Raw genomic sequence first — 27,429 nt, 5'->3', positions numbered from 1 at the left:
AAGCGTAGTAAGGGAAACACAGCCTAATTCCATGACATTTTACTATCTAACTAAACACCTAGAAATTTGAACTGTTCAGTTTCACCAATCGTATGACCATGCTGTGAAATTAAAACATCAGATTTTGTTGAAGAGTGTGTTAGAAACTTTAAAAACTGTCTTACTGTGATTCAGCCTTAGGTTATTTTCTACAAGCATTGAATTATGTCATGAACTGCACTATTTGAGACAGAGCCAATGTTGCACACAAAATCCTTTACTACCAAGCTAGTGTCATCAGCAAACAGAAATATTGCGATCTACTCCTCGTATTCTATAATGGTTCAACTTCTGAAGCAATATTTTGTGATCAACGAAATCAAACGCCTTAGTTAAATCATCAGTTGTTAAACTACTTCTAAGGCCGAACTGTACATTTGATAGCAAATTATGTGATATAAAATGATCAATTATCCTTACATACATAGTCTTTTCAGTAACTTTAGCAAACATCGATGGTATAGAAATAGGTCTAAAATCGTCTACATTGCCCCTTTCTCTCTTTTTATAAAGCGGCTTTACTACTGAGTACGTTAATCATTCAGGAAACTGACCGAAGGAAAAATTACAAGTATGGCTACATACAGTACTTTAATATTCTGATAGGCACTCCATCATATCCATGAGAGTCTCTAGTCTTCAGTAATTTAATTGTTGACTATCTCCCCCTTTTCAGTACCACAGAGGAGTATTTCAGACATCAATATCGGAAAGGCATTTTCCGATAGAGTAATATGATTCCCTGCAGAAACTAAGTTTTTATTTAATTCACCAGTAATACTCAGGATGTGATTGTTAAATACTGTACATATATCTGATTTATCAGTAACAGAAATATTTTTACTACGAACTGACTTTATATCGTTGACCTTGTGCTGCTGACCAGACACTTCCTTCACAACTGACCGTATGGTATTAATTTTATCCTGTGAATTAGCTATTCTATTTCCGTACCACACACTCTTTGACTTCCTAATAACATTTTTAAGCACCTTAGAGTACTGCTTGTAATTGGCTACCGAAGCTTGATTGCGACTACTTCTCACATTTTGATATAATTCCCACTTTGTTCTACATGGTGAGTGCTAACGTTCTCTGGGAATTCGCCACACAGAAATACTTCCATCCGACTGCCGCAGGGTATAGCGTGATTCATCACTCCAAGTCACTCCTTTCCAGCTGTCCAGTGTCCAGCGGCGCCACGTCATCCGTCCCTTGTTATCGACTATAGAAGTGTACGGCTTATGAAGGCCTGATCAAGCACTGTGCTCCATTCTTTTTAACTGCCTGCCCACAGTAATTCTGCTGTCTGGACTTCTGGTAGTACTTTGTTCCTAACAAGTGATTCCTTCATCTGATTTCACTCGAGTTTCACAACTGCCCTCGGCATTGCTACGGTACTTGTCTGGTGCTACACGAGGTTTGCCTGGCGGTGGGTTGGCTGAGGCTGTTGTTTCGCGTTTCTGTTTCACAGCCACATTACAAACAGTAGACTTATGCAACTTTAGAATGGTTAAAATGTCGCTTATGGATTTGTTATTCGCGTAACATCCAGTGACTGGTCCACATTCAGAGTGCTTGAGCTCTCCTAACCTACTGTTATTTCTCCTCTACTGACAACATACTACTTCTCGCCTCCTTTTACAGTAGCGGTTTCGCTTCACGTGACACCTGCTGGTCCGTTCCGCATTAAGTAGGGGTGTGTGGACACTTTTGTCCTACACAGATCACGCCAGCGGGTCCCGTAGCGTGTGGAAAGCACAAATCGACGCTAAGTCGGTGGACGATTGTTCCTTAGAGGGCGAATGTGGCAAATGAATATGATGTGAATTGAAATCAGTACTGATGAACACAGATGAAATCGTCTATACAACACATAATCAGAGTTCCAAATCGAAGTCCAGGTCCAGAAAAGAGAAATAATTAGTGTATCCAAGAACGAGGAGAATGGAGGCTTCAGTGACCAGATGCGAATATTCTGTCCGCCAGCCCTGTCTGTCAGTGTAATGCCGTGGCCGCTAGATGCGCAGTTGGCTGGGGAATCGCGGGGAGGGGAGGGCGGCGGTGGCGGGGAGGCTGTAGGGGAAGTGCCGTTCTACGCTCACATTTTTTGTACCCATTAAGTGGTCCCCTCCACGCCCACGCTTGCATGGAACCATTCATTCTGCTATACTGTCACCTCTGCTTTCGTTAACACCCAAAAAACATTCCGCCGAAAATGCAGCGATTTATTTTCGCCTTGCTTTCAGAAAAGCGTCATGAGTGGGGAATTTTGAGTAAAAGCTACACATTTCTCTAGTTGCTATGTCAAAATTTGCTTCTTATGTCAAAACACAGTGGAGTTTACACTGTCTCACCTCACTAATATGTTGTGCATACGAAATTGCGAGGGAATTCTGAAACAATGGTTTATTAAGTGAGGAACTGAGGAAAAGTAAAGTCAGTAACTTATAAAAACCACATCCTCGGTACAAAAAAGTGTAATGTCTTCACATATGTTGTTCCAGAACGAACATCCTTGCTCCAGGACTCATAGCCTTTCTCGTTTCACCAGCTATTGAGGTCCCATAAAAATTAAATTCTTTCATCGAAAAAGTCTGTAGGTATTGGAATAACACGGTAGATAATGAAGTTCTACATAATAACGATGTGGTAAAATATTCTCCTCCTTGCGTGCTGTCATATGCCACAATTTCATTTCAGTATCTGAAATCGTTTATGACATATGAGGAATGCTGTGAATAAAAAGGCTCTGAGCACTATGGGACTTAACATCTGAGGTCATCAGTCGCCTAGAACTTAGAACTAATTAAACCTAACTAACCTAAGGACATTACACACATCCATGCCCGAGGCAGGATTCGAACCTGCGACCGTAGCGGCTAAAGCGCCTAGAACCGCTTGGCCACACCGGCCGGCAATGCTGTGAATATTCCACTTTCACTTTAACCCTGGCACGGCGCGATCTCAAATGAGTGTGCTACATCATATCAATTTTTTCAAGAGTGGTAACAGATAGATACCTCTACCTAAGTCTAAAGAAAAATTCAATATGTTAGCTAAATTTGATATGCAACAACATATTATGTAATATGCACTACATGCAAAATCATAGCGAGGTCAATTTTATTTTTCCCAATTTCGCGCAGTGTCTTACTTTCACTTAAATATCTCAATAAGTATGAACATTAACGAAATGATGGGCACATCATCATGAACCTGATGTATAAAGCTATAAGGAAAGCAAAAATTAATTTGTTTTACCGAATAATTTCTGTAAAATCGTTTGAGAAATATTACAGGGTGCGCGCGTCGATTCTGTCATCGCTGATCGGCAGAAACATGGAAATCACTTATGGGGCTCCCATTCCGAACAAACGAATGAACCCGCCCGGCGCTTTGGACGAAAACTATTCACTGCGAATCGGCCACAGTACGCCTGCGAGCTGCACATGTCTCCCGTACACTCAGCAACGTACAGGGCCGCCTCCATTTGATGCACCTGCGCAACTATGCGATCGGTCTGCGTGTCGCTGCAATGTCACAAAGGCCATATGAACCTAGAAATGCGACTTGTCGCCACAGTTGGTATAAACTCCACGTTTCTCTCCAAATAGTGCAGGTGATGCCTATGCGTGGAAAAGGCGCTTTCCAGAAGGCTTATAAAGGCCATGCGTCCGCGGGTAGTTTATTCTTACATGGATTTCCTCGTCAGATAATAATTCCATCAGCAGTTATCGCTCTTAGCCTTCTTATTCGAAAACCAGTTCACAACATAGATACTTGCAGTGGAACATTTGCTTCATGTTTTTCTCCTTGGACGAAGAAAGAGAGTCAAGCAAAGAAAGAGCAAGTACGACACTTGAGCGAGCCACTGCAGTTGTCCAGCTGAGGTGTCTGTCAGCCTGTAGGATTTCCTGTATGGCGAGGCGACTGCATCGCAGTTATGTAAAGAACCTGATCTACAGGTGCAGAAGAAAAGAATCTGACATTACGGCTTATTAATTACACGAGGGAGCACTTACGATACAGCGTGACAAAGTGAGTGGTAACGAAAAAAAAAAAAAAATATCTTGTCTTGCCAGGGCACATCAGTCTTCCCTCTTCAGACTGACACGGCCGTAAAGTTTCTATAACGTTTTCGTGCTAACATCTCAATGTGTAGCAAAAGTGATAGTCAGCTACACCGTATTTCATACGCCACTTACAATAAACATGCGTGTGAAAAAACTAACAGAACGCTTCGTCCTTCTAACTATGCTACGAAACCAATGCCTACATAGACAACCCTCAGGCCACCGTGCGGCTTTTGCCGGCGGATTCCCCGTGCCGCTACTACTCATTTCCTTTCCTGTTCCACTCACAAATTGGGACGAGGGAAAAACGACTGTCTGTATGAGTCTTAATTTCTCGTTATCGTATCTTTGTGGTTCTTACGCTTATGTAGTAGAATCTTTTGGCAGTCAGCTTCAAACGCCGGTTCTCTAAATTTTCTCAGTAGCGTTTCTCCAAAAGAATGTCGCCTTCTCTCCAGGAATTTCCATTTGCGTTCCCGAAACATTTCCGTAACACTTGCGTGTTGTTCCAACCTACCGGTAACAAATTTAGCAGCCTGCCTTTAAATTGCTTCGACGTCTTCCTTCGATCCTACCTGGTACACATCCCAAACACTCGAGCAGTATTCAAGAGCTGGTCGCACCAGCGTCCTGTATGAAGTCTCCTTTACAAATGAACCACACTTTCTTAAAAGTCTCCCAATAAACTGAAGTCGACCATTCACCTTCCCTACCACAGTTCTCAACTCCTTCCTCCATTTAATATCGCTTTGCAGCGATATGCCCAGATATTTAAACGACGTGACTCTGCCAAGCAGGATAGTCATAACGCTGTATCCCAGCGTTACAGGTTTGTTCTTCCCACACATCCGCATTAACGTACATTTTTCCACATTTAGAGCTAGCTGCCATAGCCAAACAAACTGAACTAGTATAGTAGGTATTTTGACCTAATCAGATGGTTCAAATGGCTCTTATCACCGAAGGTGATCAGTCCCCTAGAACTTAGAACTACTAAAACCTAACGAACCTAAGGACATCACACACATCCACGCCCGAGGCAGGATTCGAACCTGCGACTGTAGTGGTCGCGCAGTTCCAGACTGAAGCGCCTAGAACCGCTCGGCTACTCCGGCCGGCTTGAGCTAATCTCTCTAAGTTTAGCATTAAACTGCGCTACTAACCCTATATTAAAATAAAGGTAGGAATGTCAGTACACTGGAAGTAGAACTATGTACAAAGCTTTCAATACAATTACTGTGACAATTCAGAGAGTTTAGATTATTGCATTACACACTGTATTTTACAAGCGAAAAAAAAAAGAACCGGTACATCTGCCAAATACCTTGTAGAGCCCGCGCGAGCACGAAGAAGTGCTGCAACACGACGTGGCATGGAATCGACTAATGTCTGAAGTAGTGCTGGAGGGAATCCTGCACGGCTGTACGAGGGGGCGGAGGTCTCTTCTGAGCAGCTCGCTGCAAGGAATCCCTGATATGCTCAACAATGTTCATGCCTGGGGAGTTTTGTGGCCAGCGGAAGTGTTTAAACTCAGAAGACTGTTTCTGGAGCCACTCTGTAGCAGTTCTGGACGTGTGGGGTGTTGTATCGTTCTCATGGAATTGCCCAATTCCGTCGGAATGCACGATTGACGTGAATGGATCCAGCTGATCAGACAGGATGCATTCTTACGTTTCACCTGTCAGAGTTGTATCTAGACGGATCAGGAGTCCCATATTACTCCAACTGCACACGCCCCACACCATTACAGAGCTTTCACCAACTTGAACAGTGCCCTGCTGTTTTGCAGGGTCCCCGGATTCATATCGTTGTCTCCATATCCGTACACGTCCATGTGATCGATACAGTTTGAAACGAGACTAGTTTGAGCAGGCAACATGTTTCCAGTCATCGTCAATGTAATGGCGGTGATGACGGTACCAGATGAGGTGTAAAGCTTCGCGTCGTGCAATCATCGAGTCAGTCTTCGGCTCCGAAAGCCCATATTGATGATGTTTCGTTGAACGGTTCGCACGCTAACACTTGATGACCCAGCATTGAAATCTGCAACAATTTACGGAAGAGTTGCATTTCTGTCACGTAGAACGATTCTCTTCAGTTATCGTTAGTCCCGTTCTCGCAGGATCTATTCCCGGCTGCAGCGGTGTCTGAGATTTGATGCTTCACCGGATTCCTGATATTCATGGCACCCTCGTGAATTTGTCGTACGTGAGAATCCCCGCTTCATCGCTACCTCCGAGATGCTGTGTCCCATCGCTCGTGCCCCGTCGATAACACCACCTTCAAAATCACTTGAACCTTGATAACCTGTCATTGGAACAGCAGGAACCGATGCACCAGACACTTGTTATCTAATACTGGCATTGCCGACGCCAGCGGCGTATTCTGCCTGTTTACATATCTCTGTATTTAAATACGCCTGTCTATACTAGTTTCTTTGGCGCTTCAGTGTAATAGTGACACATACAGCAATCCTAGATAAGTTCACCGGAAAAGAAACATCACTTAACACCCTGTAATTACTGCCCTGGACTTCATAACCGCCTGGGTTCTGCTAGGAAATGAGTCCACCAGATTGTGGAGCTAGGTCGCATTTAGGCTAAACCACTCGCTAAGTATCCGACAGCGAAATTCAACCAAATAACGGGGACACTGTTCCAGCATGTCAACATGTCAAATCAGGTTGTATTTCAGAACAGTCTAGATGTAGTAGTGTGGGGGAGTGTTGAGCAAACAAGTCACATATCCTCCGATCCCCAATTAACTCTGCCGTTGTCATCTCGAAAATAACGATGTTAACAGCATACTCACCATGCTGATATTGACTTAAAGGCAATATATGATCATTCACGATGCTTAAATAAACATGCTGGTTCATGTTAGTACTCACCTTAGTGAGCGGGCCCAGTTCACGATAAGAAAAACAGCCTCAAAAAATGGTTCAAATGGTTCTGAGCACTATGAGACTTAACATCTGAGGTCATCAGTCCCCTAGAACTTAGAACTACTTAAACCTAACTGACCTAAGGACATCACACACATCCATGCCAGAGGCAGGATTTAAACCTGCGACCGTAGCGGTCGCGCGGTTCCAGACTGAAGCGCCTAGAACCGCTCGGCCACACCTGCTGGCAATACAGCCTCAAAACATCACAGATCCACATCCTGTTTGAATCTGATTCACATTCAGGATGAATTGTTTCATTTGGCCTTTGGTACACTCGATGACATGCGTCATCAGAATACAGGCAAAAATGTGATTCGTCGGGCAGACCACATTACGTTCTCCCAGTCAGCTACTGCCCATGTTAACGATTTCTAGCCCATTCAAGAGACGCACTTTTACGTGCCTGTGTGAGCAATGGCCTCTTATGAAGTGACCGACTGATGAAGTCCACGTCGCTGAGTTGTCTCGCTAATAGGCGACGACGGACCTTCAATCATAGGCTGCAGCAATTCCTGTCGGGTTTGGAACCGATTTTCGTTCAGAAGCCGTGAAATTAGTGTTTAATGTCCCGTCGCCAATGAGACTGTTAACACAAGCTCTGATTAGATAAGAATGGAGACGCAAATTGGCCGTGCCCTTTCAAAGGAACCATTCCAACATCTGCCTGAAGCAGTTTAGGGAAGTCACGGAAAACCTAGATCAGAATGGCCAGACGCAGGTTTGAACTGCCGCCCTTCCGAATGCCACTTAAGTGTGCCAACCACCTTGCCCCCTCGCTCGGTGAGATGCTGGACATGCTCTCACGCCTGCTGCTATACATGCATGTTTTCCAACCTCCAACCACCATATAGAGAGTCGTTACGTGCCTATAAATTGCATTTTGTGGCTGAAAGAATTCGTTTCTATGCAATACGCTGCCTATTCCTTTCATGGAGAAGTCATCTTAGTAAATCTCAAGCCACAGAGCGAAAACGCAATATGTTGATTTTTATCGAAATATGGTTAACCTATTCGTAAGTCAAAGAAATATGAATCAAATTAGTCTATTGTCTACATCTCCTGCTATCATTTTGTTATAGTCTCCGGTAATTGTTTCCAACATGAAGATTCGTGTGAATTTCCTCTGCGCCAGGTTGCTGGACTCATTATTCTTAAGCGTATACCGCTGCCAAGTGGCACTTACTGGGGAAACATGGTGCATGTCGATTTCATTCTCTTTACTTGGCGGTGGGCAATGCATTGCTGCGTAGTTGCACCTACCAGGAGGACCCTTCCTGAATAGAACCATGGGCACTGTTTCTCCTTTATCAGATTTAAACTTCGTTCCAAATATTAGAAAATGTTCTGAACAATTCGCTTCACCAGAGAAATTCAGTCCCATCTCCAGTTAACCCTCAGCATTATTTAATCTATTATATATCTTTACAAAGGCCGTAAATGCACGAATTAAGAAACAATTAAAAATAAAGACACCAGATAAACTGCGTAAGAAAAGCAAACTAACGTAAACCGCACTACAAAAGAGCGAATAATTAGTGCATTTGGACAACTCCAAACGGTTCAAATGGCTCTGAGCACAATGAGACTTAATAGCTGAGGTCATCAGTCCCCTAGAACTTAGAACTACTTAAACCTAACTAACCTAAGGACATCACACACATCCATGCCCGAGGCAGGATTAGAACCTGCGACCATAGCAGTCGCGCGATTCCAGACTGTAGCGCCTAGAACCGCGAGACCACCACGGCCGGCATTTCGACAACTGACCAAGAGCAAATGTAAAATTTCCTATCAGAATAGTTGAACACGTTGGTCATAGGGCATTCGCTAAGTCTGCAGCAGCGACGTAACGGGAAAAGCTTCACCGGTCAGGTTCACAGAACGAGAAATAGAGTTCATTTTTATGTCATCAATCGCATTAACATAGACTTGGACATCATCCGTTGACAGCTGTAATCTAGATCGCGGCGTCTCGGGTTTGAATCTCGGCCGGGTCCGAGATTTTATCATTCTAGAGCGGTAAGTACGTGTTATCCCACTCATTTCATTCCATTCTCATCACAAAGCCGTGCAAGTCACCAGACTGGAGTCAAATAGAAAGATGTTGCACCAGGCAGCCGGGCGACCCTGGACGTGGCCTCATCGCCAGTGATACGGTACAATAATTTCATTTCATTTCATGCTTGCAAAATAGCGTCACTCGCTAACAGTTCGCATTACTAACATATCTGCAGCTACAGCTACTCGTTACGATGTGAGATGGAGCATATACTTCTTGTACTACTACCATTTCCTCCCTACCATGTTCCGGTCCATATTGGTAAATAGGAAGAATGACACCCTATATCGAATCTAATTTCTTTGATTATCTTGTTGTGGTCATTACGAGTATGAAAGTTCGTAACGTATTGCCCGACTTGACTTCCAACGTCTGCTCTATATCTGGAACCGCTCAACCGCTACGGTCGCAGCTTCGAATCCTGCCTCGGGCATGGATGTGTGTGATGTCCGTAGGTTAGTTAGGTTTAATTAGTTCTACGTTCTAGGAGACTGATGACAGTTGTTAAGTCCCACAGTGCTCAGAGACATTTGAACCATTTTTGAACATATGCTCTTGAAAATTCAATAATAAACTTCGTGATACGCAGTGCACAACTTATGACGCCTGGCAGAGGAGTTTGTTGAGCATCTCTGGAACGCTCTGGCGCCTAATAAACGATATCGCCAGGTAATGTGCGTCCATCCTCTTTGGTTGTACTGCCTACTGTCGTATTCACTATCGCACTGTCTACAGCATTAGACAACACAAATGAATATCATAATTCACATCGTTTAACAACACCCCAATGATCGATCCTGACGATTCTCTTATACTTGAGCCTTCTCTTTACCTTTACAAATTTGCTTCTATGTCTCCTTTAGCGTACGTCTTAGAATCCAGCACTTGATTCTAGATTCTCTATCTTCACCACGATGTAATACAACCCTTAGTTTCCCTCGTATCGAAACCATTTCCAAGTGCACCTTTTCTTCTTGTGGTCGTTGAACAGTGCATTTACTATTACTAGCTTAAATTCATTGCAGAACTCAAGGTGCCTTTCCCGTCTGTTATTCCTGCTATCGAGATAGTACTGTACTGTGACTATGTCCTTTGTTCCTTCCCATACAACAGCGTCCCAATTTCGCAGCATCATTAGACTTCCATCTCCTTTTACATAACGAGTTACCCACTCAGTGTCCTAACATACTTTCTCTATCTCTTCATTTCCGGCTTATAACATTAGCAGATAAATAGTGGGTCTGGAGCGATTCAGTGCACTCTGAGCTGTTGCCAGATTTCGTGTCTCATCTACCTCTCTTGCATGTCACACATCCCCCCCCCCCCCCCCCTCTCTCACTGTCGCGAAATTTATTCGAGATTGCTTCCAAGATCAAGGTGAAATTCGCCCCTACCCACTCCTACAAGTGTGGAGAGGGGTTGGTAGGTGGGAAAGGGAATGGGGTGGCATTGACCTTGGCATGAATCTGGAATCAATTTGGCATCTGTGCCGGGAGGGGATGTGAGAGGTAGCTGAAACACAAAACCTGGAAACAATGCAGTGTGTGCTGAAATGCCATTTGCACTACTGGTGCTGTATCCTTCAGGCATTATCATTGGTATTGCTTTACCTTTGATTCTGTTAGAATAACACTATCACTTAATAGTTCACACTAATATGCACAGCAAATCTTGCACCCACTACGCCATTTGATGCGTAAATTGATACTATGTACATTTGTCTGATCAAAAATCGTTACCTTTGAACTGTAAAGTTACTACTGGTTCGCCAAAGGTTATTAATCTCAATGAATACACAAAATGTAAAGTGGAAGTAGGTGCTGGGAATAACTGGTGAAATTACAAACAATTTTCAGTAACATTTTGTTATTCAAATTTGGTGCAAGACTTTATGATATTTTTAAATAAATCCAACAATCATTTAACAAATAAGTCATAATTTACGATAGGAAAGGACCTTTAAATTATTATAAAAAATTTCACGCCAGTACAAGGCAACTACAGGCAAGAAATTTAACGTATACAACGCGACGCTGTAGAATATTTCAAGCTCACCTAAATTACAGGTAAAGTTCACTCTATTCATTAAATGGCGCAGAATCTAACTTGTCTGCAACATGTAAGGACAATCCTGTTTACAAAAGTTCTCAAAATAGAAAAACCAAAACGCATGAGTCATGAACACTGGGGGACACTCACACTTAATAACATTAACATTTCTAGAATACATAAAAACAAATTTCACAAATTTCGCCAAGTAACTTACGGCAAACACACACGCTCGCCAGGTGGGACTTGCGAACTTTTACAACATTCTCCTTTCAAGGCAACAATTTCTATCCGTAATGAAATGGTGAAATTTTGCATGGCAAGTAAACACACTAATAACCAACAACCCGTATAAAACACGTAAGCACGTTGAGTACAAACCTTAAAAGGTACTGAATTGGAAAAACACAACAGTTTTTGCTGACTAGGAACAATATAAAAAAATCCACTACGGCGTACATTAACAACCTTGATTAATTATAGCCAAATATACATAAACACAAATTTACGTAAGTTACAGCTTCCAGATGAGCAGGAATTCGTTATGCAGTTGTCTAGTTCTTACCACGAGGCAAAAGGAAGTTTTCTTCTTTCTTAGAGTACCTTTTACACGTGAATCTAGTAATACTAGTTATGGCAGGCGTCCTAGTGCCTTGCATTTTATACAGTACAGTCGTTGGTGCCTTAGACTTTCACAGACATGGCAGAGGCAGACAGTCGAATAAACCCGTAGGTAAGCTGAAAGTGGAAAGAAGCAATCCGAACCACAGATTTGCTCTGATTCCTTCCCTTTCATCCTCAAAAGTGGGCGAACGGACCACCTTTTCTAATATTACCACCTTCCCGCGGGTGGGCAGACGAGACTTAATGGCGGGAAACCCCCAAAAATACGTCTGGTATAATGAACAAGAATAACTAAATTGAATTAAATTTCATAAAAATCTATTAACAATCAATACTCAACTTCTGGAGCGTTACGACTCTCAGGACTGAACCAACGCAGCACCTCCAAATGCTCTGCCGAGCCGCCCGCTGCCAGCCGTTTCAAAGGATGCAGGAAGGAGCGTCGATTTTCAGAACCTCCTCGTGGTCGACAGCATATGGCCGAACTGTAGATTAGGACCCTTGTGAACCCACGCGCAGGAAGATTCCTTTCTCGGCGAGCGGTTAACGCCCCATACCACGGAGCCGCTGCTCGCGTTGCTTACGCTGATGACGCGGTCTGCGTGCTGTCCCTCTAGCACCGGCAGAGAAGTCGCTTCTTAATGCCCCGACTGCCAACTCTCACGAGAGCCCATACAGCCACTCCTTAAACCCAAGCGAACAGCCCTCTTTACCCCTTTCCCGCTAGAGGGAAACTTTCAATTGCGACATCGTTGCCACCGCCAGAAAACGGAGGACGACTGCTTCACGCTACGCGCTGCGGCGCGCTCCTCAAAGCTAACTTTACTACGGGTCAGCCTTCTTCCCATTTTACTTGCCGAACTACACTGTATCTAGTTTAACCCAACCGTATCTAGTTTAAGACTCAACATGCCCTTATTGTGTCTCGCTGTTTAGTAGCACAAAACGCGTGGGTGTTTTCAGCTCGTTACTAAATGTAAGTAAGTAGGAGGGCGAGTTGACAGGAGCTGAAGGAGTCCAGGGTGCAATAATATGCGGCACGGCACACTGTTAGAGAGAAGGATTATTATTCAAGAAACACATAGTACAATGAAATTACTTATCTTCAGTATTTTGTAGGACTGCAGCTGCGGCTATGAACTGACAATCGTAACATGGAATACCATGAACTAATACAACATGTTCTCAGAGACTAAGCCTGATGGGCCCTCTTCAGAGAATCAATGCAAACATTACAGGACTGGCAGAGGGCCGATTATGAAGTGCGTCTGCGTAGGTTGAAATGTAGCTAAGAAGAGAACGAGGCACACTCCAGTTCCGTCGAGCTGCACAGCCCGCTAGAGTGCGCTGTGCTCGGTAAGCGACGGTTTGCCAACCTTGTGTTGGCGAGGCGTTCTAGTAGTATCTGTGGCAATGATACTACATCCCTTTTCAGTTTTTTCTAGCTTTCCTACGACTTTCACACTTCTGACACTTCACACTTATAGGGTTAGAATGTTACTGTTTTGTAGATTATTGTTTTTCCCCTTATCACCTTCCTCTCTGCAGTCCCAGAGATCCAAATGGAAGAATAATCGAGAATATTATATCAGTGGAGAGATCATAACGACTATTTTTCAGTTATGGGCCATATGTCTTGTGGATAAGCACAGCAAATCTTACACGCATTACACCATTTTCTGCATAAATTGATAATATTGTACATTTGTCTGAGTATTTCCATTTTACTTGAGTAACCCCCACGGTATCTTGTTTAAAGATTTAGCATTATCTTATGGGATTTATCTAGCTTTCCTACCACTTTCACACTTCTGGCATGCCACACTAACATTCTTAGAATGTTACTGTTTACCTTCCCCTTGGCAGTCCCAGAGATACAAATGGGACACTACATCTACATCCTACATACATACTCCGCAATCCACCACACGGTGCGTGGCGGAGGGTACCGCGTACCACAACTAGCATCTTCTCTCCCTGTTCGACTCCCAAACAGAACGAGGGAAAAATGACTGCCTATATGCCTCTGTACGAGCCCTAATCCCTCTTATCTTTGTGGTCTTTCCGCAAAATGTAAGTTCGGAGCAGTAAAATTGTACTGCAGTCAGCCTCAAATGCTGGTTCTCTAAATTTCCTCAGTAGCGATTCACGAAAAGAACGCGTCCTTTCCTCTAGAGACTCCCACCCGAGTTCCTAAAGCATTTGCGCAACACTCGCGTGATGATCAAACCCACCAGTAACAAATCTAGCAGCCCGCCTCTGAATTGCTCCTATGTCCTCCGTAAATCCGACCTGATAGGGATCCCAAACGCTCGAGCAGTACTCAAGAATAGGTCGCACCAGCGTTCTATAAGCGGTCACCTTTACAGATGAACCATATGTTCCCACAATTCTTCCAATGAACCGAAGACGACTATCCGCCTTCCCCACAGCTGCCATTACATGCTTGTCCCACTTCATATCGCTCTGCAATGTTACGCTCAAATATTTAATCGACGTGACTCTGTCAAGCGCTACACTAATAATGGAGTATTCAAACATCACGGGATTATTTTTCCTATTCATCTGCATGAATTTACATTTATCTATATCTAGATTTAGCTGCCATTCTTTACACCAATCACAAATCCTGTCCAAGATATCTTGTATCCTCCTACAGTCACTTCCCGAACACCACAGCATCATTAGCGAACAGCTGTACATTGCTATCCACCCTATTCAAAAGATCGTTTATGCAGATAGGCTAATCCAGAATCTTATGCCAATGGGGAGATCGTCAAGTCACTTTTCATTCACAGGCCATAGGTGTTCTGGAGGCCCATTACGTGTCTTTAATGCAATGGGTTCCATTGCCTTCTACATCTTCAAAGCGTTGTTCACTGCTGATCCTTTCGTTTATTAAGGCCAGTTTTCTACACAAGGACTAAAGTATGCCCCACAGCTGTGTTCACAATTCGGCCCCGTCTGACAAGGTTACTGGCAGAATGAAGATGCCAAAGTCTTTGGCCATGATTGCTGACGATATTTTTGCAACTTAGTGACAGGGATCGAAAAGCTCTCAGTAGTAGTCCAAGACGCTACTGCCACACCAAGGTGACCCTAGTTATTTTAAGAGCGCACATGTAGCTGGGATGATAGCGGCCCTGCTTGTCCGGGCAGGTGGTGTCGCTGCTGGGCGGCGGCCTCGGCCACGAGCAGGTGATCTCGGCCGTGGAGGTGTCCTCCCTGCACGCCAGCGGCGCCGACGCCGAGTCGCAGCCGCTGCTGCTGCGCGACCCGCCGCCCTCGTATGCCGCCGCCCACGGCCTGCCGCTCGCCACGCTGGCGCCGCCCACCGGCCTGGCGGCCGCCGTGCCGCCCCTGGGACCGCCCGCGCCGCCCACCCCGACGAGGACACCGACGTCGCGCGTCAACGGCAACAAGTGGCAGCCCATGCTGCCCGCTAAGGTAAGCACACCTCCCTCTGCATTCGCCAGTCGCTCTCCTACGAGCCTACTATAAATGACTCGTTCGCTTTCAGAGCTCTGTATTTTCCGAAGTACACTGAAGAGCCAAGGAAACTGGTATACCTGCCTAATACCATGTAGGGTCAACACAAGCGTACGGAAGTACCAATGTGGAATGGACTCTCCTAATGTCTGAAATAGTGCCGGAGGAAACTGACACCATGAATCCAGCAGGGCTGTCCATAAATCTGTAAGAGTACGAGGGGATGGGGATTGTATAGGTGTTGACAGATTGAGTACGGGAGTCCTTCATTTTCAACAAAAGAAAAAGGATTTTTTTAAAAAAAATGCATGAGCTATGGATGGCAATGGATCTTCACAAAGCCGTGCACGGGCCCTGGGTTGGCGACACATCAGATTTTTCCAGTATTTGCCGGTATCTCACGGCTTGTTCACGTGCTCGACGAACGAACAACCTTTCTGCTGACGGGGTGACGCTTAGGGAAACGTCGCTTGCCTAGGCAGAGCTCCTACAGCAGCCAATCAGAAAGGTCCAGGAGATCACGTGTGAGCGCCCACCGCGCCGAGCTGCGCGAACGAGGCGTGTGGTTCGCCCTCTTTTGCTGATAGGCCCCCGACGGTTGCCTCCATGCACTTTTCGAGCCCCGGCTCAATCTGTTTGCGCCTTAGGGCCGCAAAACTCACATAATGTACTCCGGCTAGGTCAATCAGTAAATGTTTTCTCAATAAACGGTAGGCAGTTTGCCGACTGGAGTTCAAAAATTAAGACTTTTTCTTTTTTAGACCCCACTTCCGCCTCAGCCACATCCTGACACGCACAGGGATCTTTTCTGAACATTGCGTTACAAGGCATCCTAGATATGCTCAATAATGGTCATGTACGGGGAGTCTGGTGACCAGCGGAAGTGTTTAGATACAGAAGAATGTTCCTGGAGCCATTCTGTAGCAGTTCTGGACGTTTGCACTATCCTACTGGAATTACCCAAGTCCGTCGCAATGCACGATGGACGTGAATGGATGCTGGTGATCAGACAGGACGCTTATGTACATGTCACCCGTGAGAGTCGTATCTAGACATATCAAGGGTCCATTATCACTCCAACAGCAGACACCACACACCATTACAGAGCCTTCACCAGCTTGAACAGTTCACTGTTGACATGCAGGGTCCTTGGATTCATCAGGTTGTCTCCACACCCGTACACGCCCATCCGGTCAATACAGTTTGAAACGAGAATCGACCAACCGGGCAACATTATTCCAGTCATCAACAGTAAAATGCCAGTGTTGACAGGCCCAGGTGAGGCGTAAAGCTTTGTATCGTGCAGTCATCAAGGGTACACGGGTAGTTCTTCGGCTCCGAAGGCCCATATCGATTATGTTTTGTTGAATGGTTCGCACGTTGACACGGCATTGAAATCTCCAGCAATTTGCGGAAAGGTTGCATTTCTGTTACGTTGTAACGATTCTCATCAGTCGTCACTGGTCCCATTGTTGCAGGTTCTTTTTCAGACCGCAGAGATGTAGGACATTTGATGTTTTACCCGATTCCTGATATTAGCCGTACACACGTGAAATGGTCGTATGGGAAAATCCCTATTTCATGGCTACCTCAGAGATGCTGTGTCCCATCGCTCGCGGGGCGACTATAACACCATGTACACACCCACTTTTGATAACCTGCCACTGTAGCAGCAGTAACCGATCTAACAACTGCGCCAGACACTTGTTGTCTTATATAGGCGTTGCGCCGGCCGGAGTGGCCGAGCGGTTCTAGTCTGGAACCGCGTGATCGCTACGGTCGCAGGTTCATATCCTGCCTCGGGCATGAATGTGTGTGATGTCCTTAGGTTAGTTAGGTTTAAGTAGTTCTAAGTTCTAGGGGATTTATGACCTCAGAAGTTAAGTCTTATAGTGGTCAGAGCCATTTGAACCATTTTATATAGGCGTTGCGCACACCAGCGCGGTATTCCGTCTGTTTACATTTCTCTGTATTTGAATATACATGCCTATACCAGTTTCTTTGGCTCTTCAGTGTATTATATCTACAGATATGACTGATACACGAATAGAACCATAAACTGGCCAAGTCTGCGTTTTGCATTCTACAAATGTTCTACATGTGCTCCTCCAGTCACACGATACACATCCAAGGATCAGTCGAGTTTGTTCCACATGTTACATAGCAATATCGTGCCAATGGTCATCACAGCATTACTGATGCGTTCTCTGAGCAGTTCCAGTGTTGTTGGCACCGGGGTCCGGCGGGGTACATAAACGTGGTCATTAATGTACCGCCAGAGAAAGAATCGCAGGGCGTTAGGTAAGGCAGCGGGGGGGGGGGGGGGGGGGGTGGGGGGGGGGGGCAAGGGGACACACTCACATCGTCTTCGCCCCTACTCCCAATCCACCGTTCGTCGTTTAGGTAGTGACTTGCCGATCTGCCTCCAGACAGCAGTCACACTGTCACTATTCTTGTAAAATACCTTCACGGTAAACTGACCAATGACGCGGTGATTTTTAAATGGCAAGGAATTGTGCAGAGGAAGATGCTACTTCGTGCCAACTCTTCAGGGTTGCCACTAAAACTTTCAGAATTCCCCGTGTATCCGTCCCACCCTGCATTTTTCAAAGTTGGGCTTACATCTGTAATGTTCGTCGTGACAAATAACACTGTTCAAAATATTTACGCTGGACTCTGTTCGCTTAGATTTCCTATACTGCTAGGCAAAAGTAGAACAAGGTGGGACACATTCTTAAGAAGACAGGGTTAGAGAAAAGTATCATTGAAGGAAAAAGAGAACGCTAAGAAAAAACACAGGAAGAAGAAAAACGGTTTCCTAACAGATCTGAGGAAACAAATATCTTACCAATAATTGATTCGAGTTCCTTTTTTTATTTTTTTATTGTGTCAAGATTGACCATCCGCATGTACGCTGTATTGCCCAGATCCACTATAGAGTAAAGTAAAAGAAGTTTATATTATGGAGACAGTTTTGCGTACCTGATGGGTAGAAACTGTAAGAGCGAACAATCCGGTAGAAAACTGGATTATTGTATTACTTTTTTCTGTAGCTTCATTAGCGACTTTTCGCTTTAGAAGACGTACTTGAAAGGAGCCTTCTTATTTTTCTTTCTTTGACTCGAACACCAACTGGACTGCAGCTGGTCGCGATATGCAAATGTTGAGCGCCTCCGCGGAGTGCGAAGTCCGGCTTAAGTCGAAGTGGTCAGAAGTAGCGACGACGTAAATAACATGATGTCAGCTCGACATTTATACGTTCCTCCACGTGGAGAATACATGGAACCTGCTCTAGTCACAGGTTCAAAAATAGAACCGGTATTCAGAAAAATACGACAGAGATATTTTTTTGTTATTACACTGCTTTCAGGATTATTTCCCTTTATCGAGTCCGCTTTGCTTAAAAATAGCTCCCATACAACAATGTTTTTAATACAAAATAGTCACTCGAAAGCTTTAAATAAGTAAGGAGAAGAGAAATTCCTTTCACAACTACATTGTTGTAAAAACTATAATCTATGAGAGAAAAATAATAACACAATGAATGCATGTTTAACAAAAATTTGGTCATGTTTTAACTTTATATTGACGTAATTTGCATTCTTTTCTAGATGAAACTAAGGAATGAAACAGCTGATTCGTTCCTTAAATAACGCCTTTTTTAGGGTACTGTACATTAATCGGTAAAAACGGAACCCTACGTGGGATCACTTTGTTGCCCTTCTGTCTGTCTGTCTCTATTAAATACGAATTTCCTCCGGAACAGGTAGATGTGTCGAGCTGACATAATGTAAAATAATATGGTCTACAGTCCTTGAAGGTGTAAAAATCAAGTTTCTAAGTCATATTTCGAAACTCGCAAACTCACTCACGAAAAGCTTTATGGCACTTACCTTTAGCCCACAGTCACGAAATTGGAAAAGGAGCAAGTTTTCAATCTACAAATAAGGGAAACAATCCGAAAATTGTTAATGTGCAATTATATCACTATAGAAAAAATTTGTCATTTGCAATCCGATTGTCTGTCTGGCTGTCAGTCCGTCTATTAAGGCAGATTTCTCGCATGAATGGTCAATTGTATCAAATTGAAATTTATGCCACATACTACTATCTGTTTGCCCTGGGCCGTGTTCAAAATTTAAGTTTCTAGGTCAATGCAATAACAATATATCACCTTTTATACTATTTTGGTACTCACCTATCAAAACGTATAGGCTTCTGCCTGTTGACACAGAATCATGGAATTAGACGATAAGCAAGGTTTCACTACTGTACAGGTAGTGAAAAAATATGAAAATCGTAAATTTATAACTACATCATACGAAACAAATACTTTTTGTCATGTTGTCCAACTTTCTGTCTGTCCGTGTGTTACGACCTCTTTTTCTAAGGTACTGGTAGATGTAACAAGTTAAAATTTATGTTCCATACCACGATCTATGGTTCCTTGACGGTGTAAAGAATTCAAGCTTCTAGAATCTTTAAATTGTGCAAGAAAAAAGACTTTATAGCATAGGCAAAGGGACAAATCACAAAATTGTGAATTTGCAATTATATCACACAAAAATTGTCATTCTCGAAATATTACAATTCTCGTTATGGATATCATGTCAGTATCCATATCAATGACAGGAGAAAATTGTCGAAACTGCCGATTCCCGAAATGGTTAGCTATCTGTACAGATAACTAAGTTTGTATAGAACCCTTGGTGTTCGAGTGCTACTTGCTCTTATCTGCATTTTAAAAATTTAATTTTATTCAACAAACGCTTTTTAATTCTTGTTGCTTTTATTTGTGTATAACCTACTTGTTAATCCTTGTCGCCTTGAACCTGCTCCCGTCCTTGATTCTCACACTTGTCCCATTGCTGTTTGAGCTTCACCACACGGTGCTGGAAAGCGTCTTTTTGTGTGTGCTATTATACCTGCGAAGAATTCTCCTCAGTATGTCAAAACTGCTTCCATTGATGAATGTTTTTGATTTTGCAAACAAACAGTTTGAGTTCTGTTGAACGGGATATATAGTACATGATGGTTATCTTAAAAACGGTCATGATAAAAATACCGCACGAAACTTGCCTTGTCTTGCCACAACTCTGGGCCCCTTTGTTTGGATTTTCTCAGTAAAAGTTAAAAAAAAAAAAAAACAACTGAGACTGTAGTCTCCAAGTTCTTTAAGAATTACTGAGAGTTCGTGAGCGACATCCTAGATTTTGTAAATGCGAAAACCACCAACTGAGGTTGATAGCCTTCTCGATTGAGGTCCCATATCTGAATCTACACGGACGGAATTCGCAACACCAAACAGCTGTGCGACATAAACGAATGTTGGTAGGCGTGTTGCTGCATCTGAAAAATGATCATTCAGATTTCGCGCTAGTCGCATAAGAGTGGCGCTAGTGCCGCCACTATGAGGACGGAAAAAAGGTTTGCTTTAAATACACGATATAACGGTTGTCACCGTTAGTTGCCTTTGAGATTTGATAATGAACTGATGTTAGTCACGAATGCCTTTAAGGCAATAAGAACACCATATTAACTCCTGACTGAGTTTGGTCGAAGTCGTGTAATAGAGCTACAATAAGCTCGGCGTTCCTTCTGCGATATTGCAGAAAGACTTGGCAGGCACGTAGCCACTGTACATGATTACTGTCAGCGGTGGTCAGGAGAATGTACGGTCTCAAGAAGAACGGGCTCCGGACGGCCACATGGCACTGCCGAGAGAGAAGACCAGCATCAGTTTGAGCAGCAGATGGCACCACAGTGACTCGACGAACTGTTACAAAACAGTTACTTCAAGGATAGCCCCGAGCCAGACGCCCTGTAGTGCACATTCCACTGGCCCTAAACCACCCCCATTTGCGACTTCAGTAGTGTCAAGCGAGAGCTCATTAGAGAGAAGGGTAGAGGTTATAACACTGCAACAGTTTTTACGTAGCTTGTGTAATCAAATACCAAATTTAGTTTATTGCATACTGTGCCCCAACAGAACAAATAGTCCTGTCACGGAAAAGCCACGTATAACACTTTTGTCCGCTACTGCTATACCATAAATGGTTCAAATGGCTCTGAGCACTATGCCACTTAACTTCTGAGGTCATCGGTCGCCTATAACTTAGAACTAATTAAACCCAACTAAACTAAAGACATCACACACATCCATGCCCGAGGCAGGAATCAAACCTGCGACCGTAGCGATCGCTCGGCTCCAGACTGTAGCGCCTAGAACTGCACGGCCACTCTGGCCGGCTGCTATACCATAACCTTAAAGTTGGAGGCAGGTTGCGAAATAAAACTATCTTGTTAAAGCAATTATGGTATAAAGCAACAGAGCAGTGTTACTCTCTGAGAGGAATTTTGTTATGTTGTGTTGTGTACATAGTTCCACGTAGTCAGCGCGTACACAACTTTCCCACTAGAGCGCGCCCCGCTAAACACAACAGCGCAGGCGCTGCGCTCGTCTGTCTCCACACTACGAGATGGTGCTGTCTTAGAGACGGACCAGATTCTGCTTCCGCCGATCCGCGTATTAATATGTAACCCAGGTTTGCTTTCAACAAACATTATTAATCTTAGCACACTCTATTGCCATATTAATTTTAATATGCTTTCAATAAAGGACACTCGATAAACACTTTACCGTGGAAGGGACGCTAAGTGGATATGTAACTGCGGATAAATCACGGTAGGTACAAGAGTTCAGTCAAATTTACATTATATTTAGGTACACCATAACATCCTATGATCCTTCACTATACATTACTATAGTGTTCCATTACAGTGATTGTGCAATTTGGTGGCTATTGCATGTTGGTAGGTGGATTTGCGGGTAGAATTGTTGGACTCTTGTCATGTTTTGGTGGCGATGACAGATACCAATTCCAGAGTACTTCCAGCTCTTTATCCATCCATCCGAGGCATTCGAAAGCGTCAGGAAAAGCCTCACTCTCGGAACCACCACAATACACAACTTTCACATGAGCAGTTGATAGTTTGGTAGTTCGTCCCAGACTGACTCTTAATTCCACCTTTTCTACCTAGGCCAGCCGCAATTTGCACGCGATTCATGCTTCCGTTCCCGAGGGGAACCACAACTCCTTTTACCTACAAAATAACTAAGGACCCTAAGTGAGCATCAGCAATTACATAACAACAGCCAAACATATTAGTTAAAACAGGACATTTGCATATATTGACATTTCTACAAAAAACTATTTAAACAACATTACAATCATATACAGTAAGTTTTGTCTCCCTCCAAATGAAACAAAGAATTTAAATGATAGATACACTACATTGCATAGAATGAAGCCATGACATCAAAGTTTTTACAAAGAAAGGGGTACACAATTTTGTGTTATCGATTCAGTCATTTTACAGAAACTCAAGGATATAACGTTAAATGAAACAAAAGGCAAAATAAGTAGAGCATTAGAGCTATGGTGTTACAAGGTCTGTTCCGTTTTCTGATGAAAGCTGGTTCTGCCTCAGTGCCAGTGATGGCCGTGTGTTAGGAGGAGGCGAGTTGAGGGCCTGCAGCCAGTCTGTTGCGTGCTATACAGTGAACCTACACCAGGAGTTATGGTCTGAGGTGCGGTTTCATATGACAGCAGGAGCACTCTTGTGATTATCCCACCCACCCTGACTGCAAACTGTACACCAGTCTGGTGATTCGACCTGTTGTGCTGGCATTCATGAACAGCATTCCAGGGAGTGTTTTTAAACTGGATAATGCCCACATATCGCTGTTGTAACCCAACATGCTCCATAGAGCGTCGAGATGTTGCCTTGACCTACTCGATCATCAGATCTGTCTCCAATCGAGCACATACGGGACATCATCGGTCACCAACTGTGGCGTCATCCGCAAACGGCATAAACCGTCCCTGTATTGACCAACCAAGAGCGATAGGCATGGAACTCTGTCCCACAAACTGACACCCGGCAACTGTACAACACAGTGCATCCACGTCTGCATGCTTATATTTAACATTCTGGTGATTACACTGGTAATTAATGCATTTCACATTTGCAACGGCTCATCTCGCGCTTACATTAAGCTGTGATATTTCAATGTCAACCACTTGAATATGTCACCTAGAAAAATGTACCCCGAAATTCCATTACTCAACATATTTTTTTTTATTTTTTTTTTATTTTTTTTTTTTTGTGTCGCGATCTTTTGCCGACGGTGTATATGTAAACTCTAGGAGTCACTACTATACAGGACAAAAAAGAGCGTGCAGCTGTAGCGAGCTGTTCATGAAGTTGCTACACGCCATGGACACAGCTGATACTGGCGTATTTTGAATACAAAAAATTCAGGTAATCATCATAACTTAACCGCCTGGCAACGATTTGATAAATTATTAACTCAAAATACGTATAGAAAAATGACGCGAGAAGGATACGATTTTTACGTTAAGTTATCTATGTGTTCATAATTTCAAAGAAAACAAACGGCTCTTCACTCAATGCGTTTAAACAGTTTGTGAAGACACTTGCACAAAAACAGGTGATGTCAACTTCATGAGCAGTTCACAGTATCTTCCTAATGATCTTGCAGAAACAGATGTAACCATACAGGCACTTGGAATCCATAGCCACAACGATTATTGGGGTTCCTTCTACTGGTTAAAGTCTTTTGGACTTGCGGCGAAATAGAGTACATACTGTACATGTGGAATAACATTTTGGATATTTTGCATTTTGATGGAAACAAGGGGGTCTCGCTTTGCATTTTCAACAAGTTGTCTTATTTACTCGTATTTGCATATCGTGCCATTGTCGTACATACGAATAGTTGCTCACAGTAGAATTTTATACAACGCTTGGCGCACTAAGAGTTCAACTTTTCCGATTCACACAACCATACCGATGCATTTTCATCGTAAATAATAACTCAACACATACAACAGTGTATTTCGTACATTAAATAGAATTCACCTACGTTCATTAGCGTATACTCACCCACAACACTAACTCTACCTAACAAAGATTTTGCTTGCTCTTTACAGAGGGTTCCAATTATTTCATTCAGCACGATTCTTACCAAGGCCGTGTAGATAGACAAAGGTATCCAGTACATAATATTTCGTATAACATTGTGCTTGTACATTCTTCTGTCTCATACAATGCACACAAATGATAGTTAATGATACAAACTACTACAAAACCAGTAATGCAATGTCAGAGATATTACATGGTGATGTACACAAACATGTAATTACTTTGATTACAACTATGTGACAAAGCCATGCACACCGTAAAAGGAACTGGAATTATGTTATACATTAATGCAAAACAGTCAACTACACACATCAAAAAAGTTTTGCGTCACCTTGGTTCACAGAACTCATGAAAACAGACGTTGACTGTGGATATTGCTTCACAGACACAGTCCCTTTTACTGTTCAGGGATGTCACTAAACCCGCCAAAGACGTAAACAACCATGCATGAGCAACGCCTATTAGACGGAACGGGTCCGACAGCCGGTCAGTTCCAGTCATTCCACCAGGAAGGAGGTACACAGCTCGTGTTTGTAGTTCAACCATGCCTCGACGGTCAATACCGCGGTTCGATCGCGTCCGCATTGTCACTTTGTGCCGGGAAGGGCTCTCAACAAGGGAAGTGTCAAGGCATCTCGGACATGGAGGAGACACAGAGAGACAAACTGTCGATGACATGTCTCGCTCAGGCTGCGCAAGAGCTACTGCTGCAGTGGATGACCGCTACCTACGAATTATGGCTAGGAGGAACCCTGACAGCAGCGCCACCATGTTGAATAATGCTTTCGGTGCAGCCACAGGACGTCGTGTTACGACTCAAACTGTTCGCAGTAGGCAGCATGACGCGCAACTTCACTCCCGACGACGATGGCGAGGTCCAACTTTGCAACCACGACATCGTGCAGAGCACCCAACAACATGCCAAATAGACCGCTCAGGATTGGCCTCACGTTCTCTTCACCGATGAGTGTCGCATATGCCTTCAACCAGACAATCGTCGGAGACGTGTTAGGAGGCAACCCAGTCAAGCTGAACGCCTTAGACACACTGTCCAGCGAGTGAAGCAAGATGGAGGTTTCCTGATGTTTTGGTGTGGCATTATGTGGGGACGACGTACGCCCCTGGTGGTCATGGAAGGCGCCGTAACGTCTGTACGATACGTGAATGCCATCCTCCGACCGATATTGCAACCATATCGGCAGCATATTGGCGCGGCATTCGTCTTCATGGACGACAATTCGCACCTGCATCGTGCACATCTTGTGAATGACTTCCTTCAGCATAACATCGCTCTACAACAGTGTCCAACATGTTCTCCAGACACGAACCCAATCGAACATGCCTGGGATAGATTGAAAAGGGCTGTTTATGGACAATGTGACCCACCAACCACTCTGAGGGATCTATGCCGAATTGCCGTTTGAGGAGTGGGACAATCTCTACCAATAGTGTCTTGATGAACTTGTGGATGCCATGACGAATACATGCATGTATCAAAACAAGTGGACGTGCTACTGGGTATTAGTGGTACCGGTGTGTACAGCAGTCTGGACCACCACCTCTGAAGGTTTCGCTTTATGGCGGTACAACACGGAATGTGTGGTTTTCATTAGCAATAAAAAGGGGGGAAATGATGTTTATGTTGATCTCTACTCCAGTTTTCGTACAGATTCCGAAACTCTCGGAACCGAAGTGATACAAAACTTTTTTTGATGAGTGTATAATACAAGAGTGATTAAGCTGTCCTATGTATGGGTTTTTGCAACGCACAACACAGTCGGCCGGGGTGGCCGAGCAGTTCTAGGCGCTGTAGTCTGGAACCGCGCGACCGCTACTGTCGCAGGATCGAATCCTGCCTCGGGCATAATGTGTGTAATGTCCTTAGGTTAGTAAGGTTTAAGTAGTTCTAAGTTCTAGGGGACTGATGACCTCAGAAGTTAAGTCCCATAGTGCTCAGAGCCATTTTTGAACCCGCAACACCTTCAAATTCCTCGAGGAAGATTTTGATATTCTCTCCCTCGCTACACGCTAACTATTAGTCGAACAGGGAAAATGATCAGCATCTTTCTGCAAGTAATGTAATGTAGCTGAATTTTGTACTGGAATACCTTTCTTGCGGGGGCCGAAGCTTAGGAATTATTCAAAAGAGACGTACAAAAGTGATCTTCAAATGTGTTTTCCTTGGATAACTCGAAAACATTGCCTTCAGTGAAAACTTATCCGAGTACACATTTCAGTACACTAAATTTCCCACAAAGAGGTCCTGCTCATTTTTTGTTTTGTGCTTTGTTTTGTGGCACTAATATTTTGCACATAGCGAACGACAGAGTATGAAAATCTTGCTCGTGGTATTTTAAGGTGTCACAGGTTGCACAGAACCCATAGACAGGGGCAGCTGCATCATACTGTATGTAATGTTATGTGCTGTGTTACTTCGCACTGCACTTCCAACCAACAGAGACGCTCACACAAAACACTTATGGTTATAGACAACCGACATGCATTGCAATGAAGTAGAACAGGCAGTGAGACAAATGAATGAATAAGCACCTGGTTTGTACTGAGCTGAATGGTTTTGGTTACGTGTTGTTTCTTTTTGTGGACCAGGACCGCCCACAGAAGACGAACTGGTGCGGCATCTTGCTGGCCTTCATGTCCGGCGCGTGCTTCACGCTGAGCTCTGCGGCGGTGAAGGCGCTGCGCACCATCGACCCCATGGAGCTGCTGGTGATCCGGTCGCTGCTGCAGGTGCTGGCGATGCTGCCGCTGGTTATCTGGGGCCGGGGACAGGGGCAGCTGCTGGGGCCGCCCGGCTACCGCCTGCTGCTGCAGCTGCAGGTGAGCGCCGCCAGGCTGGCCACCTGCGCGCACGTGTCTGCAGCGCGTCACGAGTAGTCCTTGACGCACAGGTCGCACTGTATACCTGGTAGTGATAATTTGCAGGAAGAGCTCACACGCCTCAAACAGCATTTTTAAGCGAATGGATATGTCCAGCAGCAAATTCGCAGAACTTTCAATGTGAATTCTAGAAAGCAAATACCTGATCTCGAAGAAGAAAATAATACCGGTACATTAAAATCATTTTTCCTTGATGTGGGTGCTCTTTCCTCGAAGATAAGTTGTATTCTCGAAAATCG

The 27,429-nt window shown here is 44.0% G+C and overlaps 1 protein-coding gene across 3 annotated transcripts in view; it reads left to right on the top strand.

Moving 5' to 3' along the window:
- LOC126320407 (solute carrier family 35 member G1-like) overlaps window positions 1-27,429 on the top strand; it is a 445,673-nt gene that overhangs the window by 388,175 nt on the left and 30,069 nt on the right. For all 3 annotated transcript variants that reach the window (XM_049993996.1, XM_049993924.1, XM_049994043.1), the window contains 2 exons: window positions 14,954-15,241; window positions 26,900-27,130. In XM_049993996.1, the coding sequence (XP_049849953.1) occupies window positions 14,954-15,241; window positions 26,900-27,130 (519 nt within the window). The remainder of the gene's footprint in view (window positions 1-14,953; window positions 15,242-26,899; window positions 27,131-27,429) is intronic.

The sequence above is a fragment of the Schistocerca gregaria genome, chromosome 1 (genome assembly GCF_023897955.1).
Source record: "Schistocerca gregaria isolate iqSchGreg1 chromosome 1, iqSchGreg1.2, whole genome shotgun sequence".
Classification (NCBI taxonomy): Eukaryota; Metazoa; Arthropoda; class Insecta; order Orthoptera; family Acrididae; genus Schistocerca; species Schistocerca gregaria.
This window is presented reverse-complemented; position numbering and strand designations above follow the sequence as displayed.